The sequence below is a fragment of the Carassius auratus genome, chromosome 38 (assembly GCF_003368295.1).
Source record: "Carassius auratus strain Wakin chromosome 38, ASM336829v1, whole genome shotgun sequence".
Lineage (NCBI taxonomy): Eukaryota > Metazoa > Chordata > Actinopteri > Cypriniformes > Cyprinidae > Carassius > Carassius auratus.
Genome location: NC_039280.1, coordinates 12350478 through 12370791, shown reverse-complemented (window position 1 = coordinate 12370791; position 20314 = coordinate 12350478). Strand labels below are relative to the sequence as shown.

At 39.3% G+C, this 20314-nt stretch overlaps 1 protein-coding gene across 2 annotated transcripts in view; it reads left to right on the top strand.

Moving 5' to 3' along the window:
- Positions 1 to 20314, top strand: part of LOC113057111 (SHH signaling and ciliogenesis regulator SDCCAG8) — a 44574-nt gene that overhangs the window by 5709 nt on the left and 18551 nt on the right. For both annotated transcript variants that reach the window (XM_026224206.1, XM_026224207.1), the window contains exons 11-15: positions 505 to 639; positions 1074 to 1190; positions 1408 to 1550; positions 17923 to 18050; positions 19305 to 19413. In XM_026224206.1, the coding sequence (XP_026079991.1) occupies positions 505 to 639; positions 1074 to 1190; positions 1408 to 1550; positions 17923 to 18050; positions 19305 to 19413 (632 nt within the window). The remainder of the gene's footprint in view (positions 1 to 504; positions 640 to 1073; positions 1191 to 1407; positions 1551 to 17922; positions 18051 to 19304; positions 19414 to 20314) is intronic.

The window sequence follows — 20314 nt, the reverse complement described above, 5'->3', positions numbered from 1 at the left end:
AAAAGAAGAAAACCTGAAGTGTTCAAAAAATGGTTTATTTCATGTCTAGTTTTTGTTTCTTCATTTACCTTTTATATGGTTTTATCCAAAGTGACATACAAATAATGATTACAACAAGCCAGATTTCTTTTTTTTCTAATTTAAAACATTGCATTACAAATTGCAACAGTTTAATTCAAAATCAGATCTCAGAATGTCTTAAGTCTTGCTTTAATTATTTAATTTACTAATTTGATTAGTCACCTAGAAATAGTGCAGAATCTGAAATATTTCTTATTTGTGCTACTATGCAACTCGTTTTTTTTTCACATTCTTAACACTTTCAGCTTCTTTTCGGTATATTCATGTAATTTCTTGGGCCTTGTTTTAAAGAGTATAAATAGTCCTATTCAGTGATCCCAAAGAAGTATTTGAATACTCAAGTCACACTTAAAAGATATTAAAATGAGATGATATTAATTCATATTACTAATACATCTAATATGGTGTTTTCTCCACTGTAAGGTGTCCAGTCTCTCTCAGAGAGTGGCTGAATTGGAGGGTCTGCTGGAGAGGGGAGAGAGAGACCGGAACTCACTCAATGGCCAGCTGGAGGAAGCTTATAAGAAGCTCACAGCACAGGAAACGGAAAGCAGCAAGGTACAACCCAATGAAAGCCTTCCCCACAACAGACAAATTTGCCCTTTTCCTAATGCTCTTCTGACAATATGATGAACCCGCTATTTATCTGTAGATGAATTTCAAATGATTTTGTGTCGGTCTCATATTTGACCCCCCAGGTTTTCTTAAATCAATAGAGCCAATCAAATAAACCTCAACTTTAGTTGGATGCCAAATTTGATCTTTCTTTATATTGTAGGTTCATTGGTACAGTCCTCTTTGTATGGAGAATGTTTCATCACTAGATGGCAGTAGAACTATATTATTAGCAAAGCTGATGCCGCAACAGCTCTAGTAGAAGTTTATGGAGCAGATAGAACGTTTCTATTATGTGAATTAACAGTTTTCAGCGGACAGAAGTATTGAAAATTACTTTGGACTTTGCTTTAAGCTCTCATGTATGCTTGTGTCAGGTGTGTGCGGAGCTGCGTTTTCTGTTGAGCCAGGCCCAGCTGAAGAAAGAGGAGTCAGAGAGAGGGGTGAGAGACATCAGCTCCAAACTGGGACGTCAGCTAGAACTGGCAGAGCAGGTAAGAGAAACGTAATAGACCATACGGAGAGAATATGATTGAACTACAGTACGTTAACCAGTTTTGCTATATACAGTGTTACAAATTGCCGTTTGGTTTGTTTGTGCCAAAAAATAAAAAGGCCATTTTGAAATGTTTCAGCGAACAGTGAGGAAATGTTTTAATGCAAAAATGAAATCTCGCTTGGTCTCTTTCTCTCCCCTCTCACGGGGTTCAGGAAGTACAGAAGTTGGGTGTGGAGCTGAACGGTTGCCGGCAGCGTTTGGAGGAGGCCCAGAGGGCAGAGGGCCGAGCTCGGGCGGAGGCAGCCGGCCTGGCTGAGGGGCTAAGCCGCGCCCAACGCCAACTGCACCTCACCAGGTAACCCCCTTAATCCTATTACATACCACAACACTGCGCCCGTCCACTGGCCCCACACCGGCAGGAGGGCACCCGCACTTTATTAAATCGCCACTAGCCACCGGCTGCCACCGCCACAGTCCACCACGCACCAGGAGAACAGGGCCGGAGAGAGGGGCACATGCTGTCTCTCTCCATAACGTCACTTAGTTTAGCGGCGAGTAAAGTTGAAAGCAGTTAATACTTCTGACAGGCTCTTGTCTTTCGAATTTTATTATTAATCTGATTCACAATATTTGTGCAAATCAGTACGGAGTGAGTAGTGCATATGTGGTTTCTCATACATTTATACATTTTCCACATATGTGCACATTTCACCCGTATTCGTAGCCATTATAATGAGCTGGTGTTAAACATAAATATATTTTGGTTGTTAAATTAAATTCACACCATTTAATTAAATCAAAAGCAGACCTACATAGAGCTATCACTGTTTATTTTATTTTATCGGAAGAAATTACAGCAAAGATGTTGTCTTATGAATCAGTGGCACCTTTTGTGTTGAAGGCTTGTCTGTATGTATGCGTTCAAGCTTTGGATTTTGAATTTCCTACGTGTCTTGCAAAAATCTCCCCAAACTCTGATGAAAATCGGATCAGAATAGGTGATAAGCGAATAAACAGTGTTTTTCAGCAACATTTGTTCAACTGATCCCGTCTTATTAGAAAGCAAATAGATTATAGCTCCAGATTAGGAAGAATAGATCAGATTTAACACCTCCCACCCTTATTATTATATATGAGAGAGAATGTTTTTGGCACAGTAAGACACTTACATGGCCGTTAAGTGCAATTTAACAGTTTACAATTCATTACTATAAATTAGAATTACTGCCAGCAAAGCCCAAAGGAACATTCTGTATCTTTTCATTTGTACTGCTAAAAATATAGTGGCCCCAAAAAGTATGCCGACACTGAAGTCACAAAATTTGTGAATGTCATTGCATATGTTCCAAAATATTAAACCAGGTGTAATCTGCAAATGATGCCAGATGCTTCTCTCAGAACTAAGTTTGTTAGACATTTTTTTTGCCGTTACTTTTAATCAACTGGTGTTTAAAACTATTTTTGGTGGATTTCTGAAGTCTGTTCCTCTCAAATTCACACAGCTGTCCAATTAGAGTAACCACAGTTGTAGTTCATCACATTAACTATGAGTCGTGACAATATGACAGCTTCATAAGAAACAAGTGTTTTTCTGTTTTCATTTTGAACAGTATATCTAAAAAACTCTTGTGCTCTCTAAATGTCATATAGTTTCAAATATAATGTACAGTACAGGAATTTAAATTATCACTTAAGTGTCCAAATACTTTGTGGGGCCACTGCATTCAATAAAATTATGCGGTCATTTACTTGTTTGTAGTATTTGAAGTCATTTAAACCATGTGAGGAATTTATGTAATATTTTAAAAGTATGCACTGCAACATTATTTTTTCCGTATTTTCATATCTCATTTTGTCTGTGGTGTTTGCGTGCTGACGTGATATAATTGACATCCTCCACTCGTGAAGTCTCTTCCTTGTGCCGTTTTTGTGCTGGTGATTGCTGTGGTGCTGTCAGGTCGCAGTTGGTATGTCACACTGTCCTGAGGAATGGTCTGTAGTAACCAGGTTAAATTACTTTAACTGGCACCTATTTTACAATAATTAAAACTATGCTGAAAATAACCATACATTTCATCTGGAGACCAGATAGTGCTCGACCCAAATAATTTTAATATTGATATATACACACCACTATTCAAAAGATTGATGGCAGTAATTATTATATTTTTTTTAAAAGAAATTAATACTTTTGTTCTGCAAGGATGCATTAAATTAATCAAAAGTGACACTAAAGACATTTATGTTACAAATAAATGCTGCTCTTTTGAACTTTCTGTTGATCAAAGAACCCTGAAGAAAATGCATCACAGTTTCCACAAAAATATTAAGCAGTATATGAAATAATGGGAAATGTAACTTGAGCAGCAAATCAGCATTCTAGAATGATTTCTGAAGGATCATGTGAAACTGAAGACTGAACTAATGGCTGCTTTGCTATCACAGGAATAAATGACATTTTAGCATTGTAATATGTCATTGAAATGTTATCAGTGTTTCATTTTATTTTTAATCAAATTAATGTGAGACATCTTTCAATCTTACCAACCTTCAACTTTTATTAAAACTGTATTGTATATTCTCATCCACTTAAACTGACAATGCTGACACATCCACAATACTGAATAAAGTGTAAAGAAAAAAAAAGGGGGTCTCATGTATCCCCTGAAATGTGGTGTATATGCACCTCTGATTTGGAATCACTGCTCTAGATTTCCTGTTTGGGCTTTATGGCATTTCTGTGCCCACTGAATGATTGCCCACAATGAAGCCATCCATTTCTATGTCTCGGTGGATGTGTCCTACCCCAGCGGTAAGCGTAGGCAGTGCTGAAGCCTCAGTGGGTTTGAATGGCACTGGGGTCTCCATTCCTCTGGAGGAAGTGGAGATTTTACAGCATCTGCCACAGCGCTGCACAGCTGCAGAGGAGGGACAGCATCTGTTCGCAAGGGAATTCAGTACTTAAGTTTTAAGACTCGGTCATGTATTGTTTATAAATTACCATAAAGATGCATGCTGTTGCAGAAATATTAGTGAATAATTTGAGTCATTTGTTTACATTTGGAAAAGTACCACTGTGCATGAAAATGATCCAGATGGTTTTTGTGGAGTATAGATTGTTTGCAACAGCAGGTCTAGACAAACTCTTGTATTTGACGTTATTATGCAGCAGAAGAATGTAGCCCTGCACTGTACACCTGCTTTTTTAATGTACATTTACTATCCTGTAGACTTTGCATTAGTTGGTCTACACCTCTGTTTGAGTTACTGATGTGATGCAGTTTTTTATGTGTATGTCTGGATCTATTAATTCATTCAGAAAAGATAAAAAACAAGCAGCAGTTCATTCAGGCATATACTGTACACCTCAACTGCCACTAAAGTTTTTAATTATATATTTATATTAAATGTAAATATATAAAAAAATAATAATAATAAAGTAGTTGCAGTTTGCATTATAAATATAAAATTAATAACATTAATATATTTGTTTAATATTGAATTAATTGCATTATTTTGGAATATTAATGCAGTGTTTAAAAAACTTTCACCAAATTTTGTTCACTAAATAAGTCAGTTGAGTGTAACCTTAAATAGATCTCTTTGTGTGTTATCAACAAGCAGAACATTGTGGCTTTCATTTGACAAGAAATTCACAAAATGGGAAATTATATAGGACTTCTGTAGACCCAATACCACATATGACCTTTATGACATTCTCAAGAAAACTTGAATACATTTCAAGAAAGCATGATGCAATGTGTATAAATAGATTTTAACACATTTAAAGTTGAACTCAAATGCATGTATACAACTTGAATTTATGAAAATATGAAACCCATTTCTAAGTACTTAGCATATGCATTGTGAATTTAAAAAAAAATAATTTTGGACTTATTGAATGTATTCTGGAGGCTGTCAGAGATGAGCAGATGAGTTTCCATTTTCTTTGTAATGGCCATGTGATGTATCTGTTTATACAGTTTATTTCTGGTGTTGATCGGAATCTAATTGTCTTTTGACAATTTTTTTTTCTGTTAAATTATTGAAGAAAATTCGGTGAGTATATTACAGCTGTTCACTTTCAAGCAGTCGGTAATTCAGTTTTTTGATCAGGGCATTATAGAAACGTAAGAGATTTTGCAGTGATTAAATGAGGCTGAATTAGCATTAAAAAGCTCGGGCAGGATGCTGGCCTTTAAATGCTCTCTGCTTCTTCTAGATGTGGCAACAAAATGGCCCGCTGAAGATCAGAGTGGTTAAGCCACTGACAGGCCCTGCTTTTGGCAGCAGAGAGTCTTTTAGCCGCTGTATGCATGGTGTGGACGTGGGCTGCCGGGGCAGGTTCTTTGGGCCAGCCGTAGTGCACAGATGCAGCAGACATCTGTGCATTCTGTCTCTCTTTCTTGAGGCTAATCCGTCTCTTTCCCATCTCTCTGTTGTCTTTTCTCTACTTACACGTTCATAAACGGATGCATACCGACCTGCGGGGGCCCCTGTGAATGAGCGGCCCAGGGGGTGGTCATGTGGGGACCCTCTCTGTGTCACGTCCCCTTTGCTGGGTGCTCATTCAAGTCAGGCCTTCTGAAGCCAGACTTTGACTCTTTCCGTTCTAGTCTCACAGCTTGGATGATCACAGCTCCCACCAAACGGATGGGCAAAGCAGTTGTCTTTTTTGGTGTTTTTTTTTCTCTCTCTCTCTATCTCTCTCTCGCTCTGGCCCCCAGGCCCCCCGTGCACATGCTGGGGTGGGCCGGCGGCTCCAGTATTGGATCATCAGCCAGCTGTGTGCTGGGCAGCAGAGGATCTATCATAATCCTGCCGCTCTGTTCTCTGCCTTCTGACGGCTTTGAGCCCAGGCTTTATTCGGTTTGTTTGTTTGCTTTTGTGCGCTCGTGCCTTTTTGTCATCCCTCCCCCACTCCTTCCTTCTCTTGCACCCACCCTCCCACCTCTCCCAACATTCGGCAGACCCCATAGAGTGTGAAAACAAAGAGAGAAAAATGTGCGACAAATAAAAAATAAAAAAAAAAGTTTTGCTGTGCCACTTTACCAGCCGCAACAGCTTTTCCCCTTTGCCTTTCTGTGTTTGCTGGAGTTCACTGTGGTTTGGAACGGGACACAGGGGCTCGCTTTGTTCCAAATTCCCTCTCTTCTTCAGCAACATGAAATTTTGCAAGCAAGCGGGGATGCTGGCAACGAGGCTTGAAGTTTTGATCCAACAAGAAGCATGTTGCAGTTTGTAAAGGAGAACCTTCAGGCATAAGTATGGATATGAAAGTAGGAAATATTCACAACTTCTCTGTCGAGAGCTTAGCGGAGAACCTGGCCCTCTGAGCACAGTAAACCTCCATACTCTGCGCTTCATCCACCATATTGGCTACCGACTGGTAAATAGTGCTGTTGTGGGGATAGAGAATTACAGGAAAAATGCCTGCCTGAAGTTTTTGGGGATATTAAATGATCAGCCTCATCTCAATTTGGGTTATTTTTGTATTTGAAGTGAAATTATTGCAGAAAAAGTCTCTCATTCACGAGAGGCTTGATGGTGCTTGATTGTCCACATCAGTGTTGGGCACAACGTTTTACTGTAATTTGATTCCTTTTTTAGTAACCGAGTAATCTAACGTGTCATAATTTTCTAAATAGTAATTACAATATAGTTAGGTCTCTAAGAGGTCTCTCTAAGTTACTGCCGCGTTACTTTGCTGACAGAATGCAGTGTTTTATAATCTAGAGATTATTAAAAGGATGTAGCTCACACACTGTCGAGTCAAGTGGCAGTGGATTAGAGACCTGCTCCCGCGAGCCCCGATGCAACAGAGCGCGGCGTGGGACAAGATGGGCGAGCGCTGATGCAGGCAGACACTCGTGTGTATGCGGGAGAATAAAATGATTCACAGGTCTCCCACAAAATAGAAATATCGAAAAAACATAAAATATCTAAAACAAATAATAGTTATTCATCTATTGCACAAAAGCAACATGAACTAATATAATATATAAACGATTAACAGGTGCAAGCATATGCAGAGGTTTTTTTTTATATATACATGTGTTTGAACCGTTGAGCAATGCAGTGCTGAAATTTGCGTGCTCATGAATTCTCTCATTATAACAAATGAATTGTAGACATTATGGAAGATTCATAATGCATATATTTATTTTGAGATTGTGATGAACTGAGATGTCTTTAAGAGATTTTAAATGCAGCGCTCATTCTTCCATGCCAAACAATGCACGCAGCAGCCGTTTGCTTTAGTTAAAAATAACAGTGTTCTGTGAATGTTGATGGTTTAATAAAAAAACATTTATCAGGAGCATGTGTGCTGGGATATAATAAAAATGTAATGGAGAAAAAATGTAATGTATGTAATTACTTTTTAAATAAATAATCAGAACAGTAACGCGATTGCTTTTAAAAGGAGTTATCAGTAATCGATTACATTTTCAGAGTAACTTGCCCAACACTGGTCCACATAAGTAAGGCTTCATTGTGAGCTGTGAGAGATATGGCTTAAATTGACATCTGTGCTGTTGCTGAACACATTAAACATGTTAGCGCAGATGAAGACTGGACTTTTTTTATTTATGGCTGAGTATCTTTCTATAGTTTGACCTTATAGGATTTTGTAATTAGGTGATGCTTTTTTCTGTCTATTAATTAATTCAAAATCTTTAAAATGCAATTAATAAAAAAACAAATGATTATTGTTTTGGATGAATATTGTATTGATAAGACTTGAATATATCGGTCCTATTATAAGTATATTTTAATGTAATTAAAATTAATTTTGTTAAAAGTTACAAATGTGAAGGTGATATCATAACGAGGAAAAAAAAACTTATTAAAAAATTGAATTCCTGACCCAAAAAGTGTCAGATAATTTGACCTTCTTAGGGGAAGTTTACTTCAGGGTATAAATATAATTTATCATGATGTAATAATAATTTAGTATAATATATATATATAAATATATATAAAGATATATATATAAAGATATATATATATATATATATATATATATATATATATATATATATATATATATATATATATATATATATATATAAAGATATTAAACTTTTTTTAAATAATGATTAAGATTTGTATACACTCTTAAGATTTGTAATCTTGGGATGTTAATTCAATAACATTCAATAACTTGTGTTTTACTTGATGGCATAACAGGTTACATTTTTATTAAATGTATTAATATTTATTTATTATTAAATCATTAAATTGAAACTTTTCTTGAAAATGGAATAAAGTTTTTTTTTTTTTAAACCACATGCAACCAACATGGATACAGTGAGAACATTACTAAGAACATGAAACATATGATTTAAAGTAGATTGTGTGAACTTTGGGTAATTTTGTATGTCATCGTCATGTCATTGACTTGTCCTCTCCCTAAGTTCTTGTAAGTTCTTGTGACTGGCCGACAAGAACTGCGAGACCAACTGCAGCGTTGGCATTAAAAAGTTGTTCATCCCACCCCAGAATTCCATTAAACTTTACACGCTTCTCTGCTTTCCCTCGGCCGCACGAGAACGCGTGGAGGATGACAATCCCCTGAAAGGTAGAGAATCGGAAAATGAATAAAAGAGCGAGCAGATGCAGACCCACGCCAGAGGGAGGCTGCCGCGGTGAGCAAAGTCTGCCGTGCCACCAAACTGCTGCAAACCAAGTCTGCGGGAAGCGCATGTACCATCCGTCAGCAAATAAAAGAGTGTAGCCCTCCGCCCCTTGTCAGAAGTAGTAGCGAACGAAACGGGGGTCGCCGCCAGCCACGAGAAGCCGTGTTAGCGCTTTGGGGTGAGTGCGGGCATGGGCACTGGCAGGTAGTGGGGCGGTGTGCACGGTGCTGGGCGGCAGCCATTTTGTTGGGGGAGCAGATGGCGATGGGGCATGAAGGGGAGGGGCTGCTTAGCAGAACTAATCAGACAGTAACGGATGGGGCAGCTGGGACCGCTGCCGGCCAGGCGGGAGAGTGCCGGCGAGCCGCCCAGTGAGTGTCATGATGTTGACAGTGGTGTGCCCGTTGGCCTGGGATGAGACCTTGCCACGTCTTCACGCCTCGCCGGCAGGGCTGCTGGCCTCCAGTTCCTCCTCCACTTCACACTGCAGAGGGCAAGAAGAGGGCTTTTGTCTTATGTTGTTCTCAACATCAACATCTTAGAGACGACATTGCAGACTTTGTGAACCAGGGTCACGTGGTATAGCGATGTAACAAGCTGAACTGGGCCAGAAGAAGTTAGTTCATTCGATATCAAGTGATACCAAGTTGAAATCTTTGTCCTGTATTCTCAAAACCCTGTTTTCTTACAGACTTACTTTCTATTTTTATAAACATTATTATTTTATAAACAAATTAATGAATCTGTCAGTGATTGTCATATTATATTTTACTGCCCCAGCCATTAAGCTAAATTGTAAAGATTCACTCTAGAATAGAGGTATCAAGTATTGTAGAACCTGTTATTGAACAGCATGTAGAATATTAATATCAAACTCTGTGTGTTTGTTTAATGTTTGCATCGATCAGCAGTGACCCCCCCCCCCCTCTTGTCCATGCATTATGTTTCTCCACTGGCCTATAAGACCAGATGCAATGCCAGAGGCAATGCCTCTCAACCAAGCAAGCCCTCAACTCATTGCCAGCAGTTTGCTCCATTATTTAACAGTGTAACCAAGTTCAAGGCAATTACATATGTGTCATTTATTTACAGGCCCCTAAGAGGACAATGTAGTGTACACAAGAGAACACAAACCCTCGTTCTGAATACTGCCACTACAGCTAGCAGCGTTTGCCAAAAGAATGCATATGTTTGAAACATTGCATGCAATTTGCACAGGGGGGAAAATATCTCCAAACATGGCACATACTTTTCTTTTAATGATGAGAACTGACAGTTAAAATGATTATTATACTGACATTTCTTAATTGATGAAATCTTCATATTATATGGAAATGTTGGGCAGCTATGGCATGTCTTTACTATATCTACTTGATGATTAATATTTAATGTGATTAAAATTCTATTTAATTCCAGAATTTAAGTATCAATTATCATTACTGTATTAATACCTAATATACAGATAAAAAGAATGCATTTTATCTCGGGAACATTAACTTTTTTATCATAACAGTCCAGTTTCTTATGAATATGAATTGTGTACCATTAATCCGATTTGAGTTATTCAATTTATTTACTCCAGTGTGGAAAAGTGTCCAGTGTTTTAATCGTATTTATTTTTAAGTAACTCTTTTGTTCAGCGGGTCATTGCTGATTGATCAAAGGTGATAGTAAAGACATTTATAATGTTATACAAGATTTCTATTTCAAACAAATGCTGTCATTTACTTTCTATTTTTAAGAATCCTGCAAAGACATTACACCATTCCAATAAAATTATTAAGCAACTTAGCTATTTTCACAATTAATAATAAGAAGAGCAATAAATCAGCATATTAGAATGGTTTCTGAAGGATCATGTGATACTGAAGCCTTGAGTAATTGCTGCTGAAAATTCAGCTTTGCCATCACAGGGATAAATTACAATTTAAGATATATTAAAATGAACTATATTAGGAGTTATATTATATAAGAGACTTATAATCAACCTGTTATCAGAGCAATTATTTATCCCAGTGAAGCTTCAGTTTCAACCCTTCATCATGTTCAAGATCTCAAGATAAGATCTCATTGTTCAACTTTAAACTCCCAGTCCTACTAAAAGAACTGCTCCAGTGCCGTGACCCAGCTCTGTGTCATGATGGTACAGGACAGAATGTTGCCAGTCCCCAGGCAAAGTGGGAGCAAATCTGTCGGGTGCAACTGTTCTCACTTGGGCCAACTCTGCCCAGAGAAAGTGCCCTACTTACTGTTTCTGGAAGCTGGGTTGTTCTCCTTCTCCTCCTCCTCCTCCTTTTTCGAAGTCTCCATGACACTTTTTTTCTTGGTCACTACTAGTGCAATTTCAATAATAGACTTCCATCTATTATTATTCCAATAGGTTCCATATTAGCAGTAGCTGGGGCAAGAGTTCTGATTTCTGATTAATGGTGCCCACATGTTTCTAGAGGTGTATTTTAGTGTGCTTTTCTCACTGGCTCAGCTGTATATGAATTTCTTCTCAGTTTTGGAGTAGGTTTAATCAAGTGTCTTTGCTCTGTTTAGCCAGAATGCATTAATTGTTTTTGCGTAGCCATTTGTTAGGTCCCCCCAAAAAAAGCTGCTCCCCTCTTTTCTCTCTCCTCATCTATTCCACTCTCCAAATGGCATAAGGAGTCCATCACAAAGAGGGCATCCTCCCACAAAAACCTGCCATGAAACAGGAGCGGAAGAGATGGACACAACCCTAAGACCCGGCAGCCCGACACCCTGTTGGGTTAAAAGCACTGTTTGTTATGCTCCGCGCCGGCCATGTGCTTTTTGTGGCGGGTTTAATTTCTAAGTATGGGCATGTTGGGCTTTTGGAGAGCATATTTGGTATCTGATGGAGGGATGATGAAGGCAGCATGGTTTAGTTGTGCCTCCTGTGTGAGGTGACACGAGTGGGGGGTCTGGCACAAGCCCCTCCAGGTCAACCCGAGCTGTGGAAATGCGTCACGCGCTTAGAGCGCGAGCCTCAACAGCACTGTCACAGCCTGTTTCACCCAGGGATAGCGCTCTGTCTTCCTCTCTTCCTCCTTCTCATCTTTGCGTTTCATTTCTGTCCAGTTTCTGCATTTTGTCCCAGAATGCACATCAAAGAACCCTCTTAAATATTTTTACACTGAGGTTTAGTTCATACTAGGAATAGTTCTCTCAAAAATGAAATGTCTCATCATCTACTCATCGTTGTCATCAATTGTTAATGTTCTTCACTGTTCTTCACTTTCACTGATCTTTCTTGGGTAGCTTTGGTCACCATTCACTTTCATTGTATGAAAAAGAATAGCTTGGACATTCTGCTAAACTTCTCTGTTTGAGTTCCATGTGAGAAAGAATTAGATGAGAAAGTCAGACAGGTTTGAAATGACATGAGGGTGAATTTATGATGACAATATTTGTATATTTTTGAATGAGCTATGCTTGGTCATATATATAATATTATTTTCACAAAAGCTATTTAAAATTTTTTTTTTTTTTCCTGCATTTCTGTTTAAATGAAAATCCTGGCCTTTACCATAAACACTAATAAAAAATCAGCAATTTCTTGACCTAATCTGAAAATGTGGATATTTATTCAGCATATGTGAACACATCTCGGCTTCCTCTGTGTGCGTTTTCATATCACAACAGATTCTCTACAGATACATAAGAAAAAAATGATTATCGTGATTAGTTGGTTTGTTGATAGGGGTGTCTTATAGAATGGGAGGGGGTTGTTTGTAAATTGGTGGCGTCTGCAATTCGTTTTGCCACTGACGTTGAGGGGGTTTTGTGCTTCTTGAAGAAGAAAGCAGAAGCTGGCGGTAAACAAAGTTCACTTCTGACAGATGGATTGAATGACAGAGAGGTTGCGAGTGCCAGAATAGCCCTGGCATCCGAGGAAATGTTCAATGCGGTCCAACAGGAGAGGAGGTGTGAACAGGTGCGGGGCTGCTGAAGGAAAGGGGACCAGATGGAGGGAGCCAGAGCCAGTTTAGTTAAAGGAAAAAGGGTGGGAGGGAGCAGCGAAGGGGGGGTGAGTATAAACGAAGGGTTGGGGGGGGTGATACGGGGCGAGCTGCGGAGAGGCTGACGTGCACGCTAATAGATATTTGGATGTCGAGTAAATATAGGTTGTGTAGGTTTTGCAGACACGAGAGTCGGGTGGCCCAGGTTGGGCCATTTCATTCGCTCCTGAAGGGATTTGGGCGAGCGTGTCAGTGGGAGACAGGAAATAGGAGTGAGATTGACATGGACTGAGTGCAGCTGAATAAATGCTCTAAAACATCTGAGGTTTGAGAGTGTGAACACTCTGCTGTGCTTCCTGTGTTAGCATGTCAGCCAAGTTTTCTTCAATATCTTGATAGCAAAATATTCTAGGTGTTTGTCCATAACTTTACATGCTTTTAAATGGAATTGTGCTCTCTGTACTGCTTGAAAGATGAGAATATCATCCTAAAGTCCATCAAACTGTATCACAAAACCAGGATGAATGTTAGAACGCCAGATTAGCACCTTCTGTCCATTTCCCTTCTTACCCCGCAGAGCAACCTGTACTTTTTTTAACTTTGGAAAATTTCTCTCGCACATATATTAACATGCAAAACGGTGGCAAGTGTCCTTGTGTACTGTTGAGTGCTCATGAAGCCAAACGGCTGACTCCAATTTGCGCACATTTTAGGAACGGTAGCATTTGGTCATTTTTGGCGTGGGATCACGGAGCACCACAGGGTGCTGCAAACTTTGCGCTCGAGCGGTCTGTGGTAGTCCAAATCAAATAGGCAACAGCTTGAATAGTACCCACTTAGGCAGCCTTCGGCCCTCGCGCTTCACCAGCACCCAGCTACGAAAACTGCTTTCTGCGGCTCAACGCTGCTCCCTACCAGGCAGACCGACCAACCCGGCTATGGCTCTTGACCGGAGGATATTAGGCCTCGCTCACATCATTACCAGAAGTGAGCAAACACACACTGACCTGCCATTGTGGAGTGGCTGGAGAGGGTGTGAGGCGAGTCAAAGCTGTCTGACCTGGCTTCACAACCGTTCATGCCAGTGCAACCTCTCAAAACTCATGACATTTCAGATTTTGGTTAACACAAATTAAATAAGTTCAAAATGCATCAAGAAGTGTTATTTATACATAAATGTAAAATATGTCTCATACAGTATATATACAGTATATATTTGTGTGTGTGTGTGTGTGTGGGGTGGGGTACGCTACCGATCAAAAGTTTGGGGTCAGTGAGATATTTTTTTAGTATCCTTACTTGTTTAAATTTATTTAACAAAGATGCATTTACTTAGTATATTTAAATGATTTCTCAAGGATCATGTGTTCCTGAACACTGGCTGCTAAAAAAATCTGCTTTTCCATCACAGAAATAAATAACATTAAGTTTAACTATATTTAAAATAAACACAAGTTGTTTTTAATTGTAATAATATTTTACAATATCACTGTTGTCACTGTATTTTCGATCAAATAAATGTAACCTTGGTGAGCACAAGAGACTTCTTTCAAAAACATAAAAAAAACCAGGGGATTTTCAACATTATCTTACCGACTCCTTTTTTTTTTTTTTTTTTTTTTTTTTTTTTTTTTCATAATTTTCAAAAAACCTTAAATGGATAATTCATCCTAAATTGAGACTGTCATAGTTTAATAACCCTCTTGTCTTTCCTAGCATGTATGATTTTCTTTCTTCAGTGGAACACAGAAGAAGATATTTAGAAAAATTTCTCAATGTTGTTGTTTGTTTTTTCTTTAGTGGTAACTGGAACTGCTTGGTTAACAACATTCTTCCAAATATCTTGAGAGGTACAAAAGTCATACATGTTTGGAGCAACATGAAAGTAATTAAATGATGACAGAAATTTCATTTCGGTTTAAATATCCTTTGAAGTACTCCTAATGGTTCTTGCTGCATTTTGAGTCATACATGATTGACAGGAATGACTTGTGACTCACTAAGTGGACCATGATTGATTGATTCAGTGAATGTTTCAACAAACTGATTAAAAAAACGAAAACTCGTTCATGACTCGAGTCTTTTTGAGTGGTTCATTAAAGAAACCAGCTCACAAGAGTCACTGGTTCATCAGTTTTACTGCACTACTCACAAATCACGTTTGTGATTTTGTGGTAATATACGTCTCATCACATTAACTTCAGTCAGCTTTTGGTAAAATATAACTTAATCGCTGCCACTGGCTCCTAAATGAATACATTGAGCAATAGAACTATTTTATAGTTTGCTATATATACACACGTGATTTCTGGTTAATCTGCAGTACAGTACATATGACATGTTATTGATATTCCATATTGGGCATTAATTTTATTAATAAAACCTGAGTATATAAGAATCAGTCTACGAAAACATTGAATTGTATTATGTGTATACTTCCCAATCAATGTAAGATAACACCTCTGTTTTTCTGCTAGCTGGACTACATTAAATATTCTTTTCCTTTAGATACACAAAGTTTTGGTTTGTTGGTGTCCACAGTATCTCGCTCGAAGGCCTCTCGCTTAGCCAACTTTTTCCCTAAAGTGCTCTCGGTAACTTTCTGGCGGTCTCTCTCATGCTAATTGGTCGACAAACACCCGACCCCCCCCCCCCCCCCACTCCATCCACACCCCCGCACCCCAGCGAGTGGCTGGGCCCCCTGGAAAGCCACAGTAACAAATGGCTGGCTGTGAGGCCTTTGTGAGCCCCTGCTGAGCGCTGGTGTGGATGGTGTTTTAGGCCGCTGTTCAAGCACAGCGGGGGCCGAGCGCTCTCCCCCTGCTCGCTCTCTCTCGCACAGCTCTCGCAGGCGGAGCGCCTTCACACTCCAGACGACAGCAGGCCTGCAGAGACGGTCACTTCTCCAGCTACATTCCAAACCCAGTGTGCGAGAAAAGTTTTCAGGCTTCACTGTTAATTAACACACTTTGACTTGAGTTTTGTGGGTGTTTTTTTTTCTTCTTCTTCTTGTCTTGCTTTCTTTGGCCTGCATTATGTCTGCTCTTTTGTAGTGTAGACTAATTATTTTATTTGTGCTGATCATTAACGTAATGCTCTTTAACTTGGCGGCTGAATAAAGAGTGTGTGCCTTTGTTTCCACCTTTGAGGTGCTTTAATGTGATCTACTGATTGATGTTGCATCTCAGAAATCATTGTGTAGTATGTTGCACATTTCTCTTTCACTTTCACTAGCACAGGTAAGTAAAATCAACAGTAAAATAAAGGAGTGTGCCATAAATGAAGTGATACATGGGGTGTGAATATGTTAGAGCGACAAGAGATGTGTTGATGTATAATGCATATTCTATATGTTAGATTCAAAATAACCATGTTGTCACACCTGTCAATACCGGGCGAACTGAGTGAATTTATCAGCTTTAAATGTTTCTTACCGACTGTACAAACGTACATAATATTTCATTTAAAAAAATATTTTTTGCTACCATGGCTATAGTATAGCTTTTTGTTCCCTTACAGTACATATTTGTGGCCAATAAAGAAGTTATTTTTGACACTAGCCACATATACTACTTCTTATAAAAACACACATGTTGATGGCTTAAAATGAGGAATATTCTTTAAATGTGTTGCCAAATGGAGTACTGGAGAAAAAAATCCAACCATATAAGATTTTCTTTGGGAATGTCACTTAACAGCCTTACCTAATTACTAGCAGACAGAAGCTCTACATTTGGAAAGATCAGAGAAGAGAGACTCTGTGTATATTAACACAAACACGTTCATCATTATTAGACAGATAAAATACCAGTGAGGCTCAAATTATCTTTCCATGCATTATGTTGCAATTCCTAATAAAGTCACCAGCCAAATGGCCAGTAGGCTAACATTTTATGTACTCACCAACTTTTACTCTCATTTGGTGCTCGGCGAGCCTTTTGGACCCTAGTAAGTTAGTTCTGGTCCTGTTTTTTTGATTTGTCAGTGTAACTATGACACAAAAGACATAAATCATCCCAAAATGAATATTCTGTCATCATTTACTCAGTCTCATGCCATTCCAAACTTTTATGCATTCATTCTTCTGCAGAACACAAAAGAAGATATTTTAAATATTGTTGTTGAGAAAACATTCTTCAGAATATCTTCTTTTATATTCTACAGAAGAAACTAAGTCTTGAAAAAACACGAAGGTAAGTAAATGATGACAGAATTTTCATTTTTGTGTAAACTGCTTAATAATTTAGTTACATTTTGTGTTCTGAGTGTGCTGGTTTTTACACATTGTTCTATATAACACAACTTCATGTACCTTAAATCGCTCACATGTGATTTGTATGTTACAATACTCCTTTTACAGCTTAAAGGTATAGTTTACCCAAAAATGTTTGAATGTAATGAAAAATGTAATGAAATTCTGTCATTAATTACTCACCCACATGTCATTCCAAACCCTTAAGACTTTTGATGTTCAAAACACTTTACGATATTTTTGATGAAATCCGAAAGCTTTCGTACCAAGTATACCATTAAAATTGTTCATGTGCCATCAGTGGTTCAACCGTAATTTTACAAAGCTACGAGAATACTTTTTGTGTGCTAAGAAAACAAATAAGACTTTATTTCAGAATTGTTGAATAAAGTCGTTGATTTTTCCTTTCCTTTGCACACAAAAAGTATTCTTGTAGCTTCATAAATTCATGGTTCAATATACTCAGAAAGCTCTAGGATTTCATCAGAAATATCTTAATTTGTGTTCCGATGACGAATGAAGTTCTTACGGGTTTGGAACGATATGAATATGAATAATTAATAACAGAATTTAAATGTTTGGCCCAACTAACCCTTCACAATCAAGCATTTTTCTGTTTGTATGAGCAACCAGATCCAGCACGGCACAGCAGCGCTCTCTCAAACAGTGCCGTAAATTTGATTGCCTGACCAATGACTGAGGGAGTGATCAGGAAACCTGTTCGAAAACATTCATTTTGCAGTTCCGAACAGTGACGCTAGTGGCACAGAAATCACACACGTTACTGTTGAATCTTGCCAGATCTTCATGTGTATCGCTGATCTACATGTGTATCGCTCTCATTTTTTGCTCTCTCTCACTCTGCAGGCAGGAGAAGGAGGCGGTAGAGCGCTGCTGTGGAGAGGACATGGCCGCTCTGACCTTCCAGGCACAGCGGCGCGAACGTGAGCTGACACAGACGATCCAGCAAATGGAGGCGCAGCACGAGAGGAGTGGTGGGTGTTCGCCGGTGCACTGCCCCTTGCCAGAACAACCGCCTCACCCGCCCTTCCGCCTGCCTCACCCCCACAAGCTCCAGGCATGAGCCACACTGTGCGGGACGGCATCAGGAACACCTGTAACCTTTGGCTGGCCGAAGGGAGCAGATGCTCAGCGCTCCAGAGCTTCGGCGCTACGTATTAGTTAGCGTTTAAAAATGGGGGGGAGGCGAGCAGCGCTGCCCACTGTCTCCTGATTTCAGAGTGCTGCTCTCACATCTGTTGCACCATCTGGATGGGCGAGTTTAGTTTATTTACCTGTGTTTCCAGAAACTTGAGGCATGCTGATTGCCAGAACAAAGCGCGGAGAAAACAAAGGGCTTCTTTCTGGCGCGGCTGCACGGCACACATGTTGTCTAAAGAGAAATGGCATCAGAGGCTCAGCAGGAAGCTCTCTGGGCTTATGGAATTAGTCTTTTAATACCGCAGTCCACTTCCCTTTCTAAGCATATAATGGCCACTCTCGATAGCTCATTATTTTTGTCCTGCTTCCCCCCGTCCCTGTCTCTAACTCTAAATGGATTGATTTTAGTATTTAAGATGGAATCGCCTCTAGATGATACCACTTTTGTTTTTAACTCTGGCCCGTTTGTTTAGAGTCCAGTTTGTTTCTTTTATCCTGGTTTGTGTGTGGTGTTTTCTCTGTGGCCTGCACATGCCCATCTAGTTTCAAAGCGCAGCGACGCAGTGGGATTCTTTTTCAGATTTTTTTTCAACAGCTTCTGAACTTTTCGAACTTTATGAAAACTAAATTTAATTAATACTACAACACACATTGCCACTACATTCCTGCATTCTGTCTGCATCTCCTTTGCTCTTTTGTTTTACAGACCAGTTTAACGAATAGCCTATATACAGAAAAAAGTGGGATCCCTGACCCAATCAGTTTTTAAAACTTCAAACAAATAAATATTATGATGTAAAATCAATAATAAATGTCTGGTTCTGCACTATTATATTTTAAATCAATAAGAAAATGTGTGACAGTGGCCATATCAACTCTTTTTACTCATGGTCCGATGTTCCTCTATTAAAACAAAAGATCACCTCTTTGAATTAACTCAAATGTCTATTTGACATTTTGACACTTTTGCTCCCAGGAAGAACATTTATTTTTTTGTTTGTTGCTTTGTGTTGCTCTACCTGTCTTCTGTATTTTAGCACATCTGTGTGTTTGCAGTGTTAATGAGTCAAAGCTTTATCTGTTCACAGTCAGAGAAACAGATGCTCTTCTGAGTGCTCAGAACAGCCTGATCGGGAAACTGAAGGAAGAGTGTCAGACGCTCGGGGCAAAGCTGGAGGAACTGGCCCAGAGCAGCAGGTACGAAGCACTTTCAGATCATGTATGGTGCATTTATTTTTTTGGCAATGGAAAACCTGGATATGGCAAATTTGCAAGGTTTAAAATTGTTAGTCTTATTGTTTTAGCTGTGAAATATTTAATTGACTTTAAATTGCTATTTGTGAATCATGCCTGACAAAGTTCACTAACAAATGAAGTAGTCAGCACAAATAACTGGACATTCATTGGTCAAAAGATGGTGGGAACCCTGGCTGTCTTGAGACCAGTATGAGCGGTTTCAAATATCAGAGCTTCTTTGCACATGACTCTGATGTCTAGCATATCTACAGCTGAACTAAACATAGTGCACATTGTAACTGTGCTATTCCTTGCAGTGAGATCAGTGAAAGTGAGTTTCCATCTTTGAAAAGCAGATTGCTTGACATCGTCTTCTCAACTGTTTGCTCTTGTTGATGCTTTGTGAATTGTGTATCGTTGCGTAGTCCGACATTCAGTGTGGAGCCACTCGCGGTGTGTTATCCAGAGCGTGGCATCCTTTCCGTGCCATACTGCTCTAGTCTGTGCCCCAGTAAGGGAGCTGTCACTGTACCCTGGCACATGCCAGCCTGTCCTCTGCGCAGACTTTGCTCTCTGCCCATCACATGTGCCTCTCACCTCAGGCCTCTGGGGTAGTCAGCTGTTAAAACAGTGTAAAGCGCATTACTCACATCGCAGCTTGCAATCTGCCATGGTCAGTCAGCCCAGCTTGGGAAGGTACAGGCCACTGCTGCTCGCCCTCCCCCTTCCGCCCGCACGCTGAACTCAAGAAGACCTCTGAGGAAGATGGATGCAGTGAGTCATCTCCATATATTAGTGACCGTACTGTATGTTCTGCGTTTTTAGTTTTGCCGTGGACAGATAAAACCACACACATGGATCT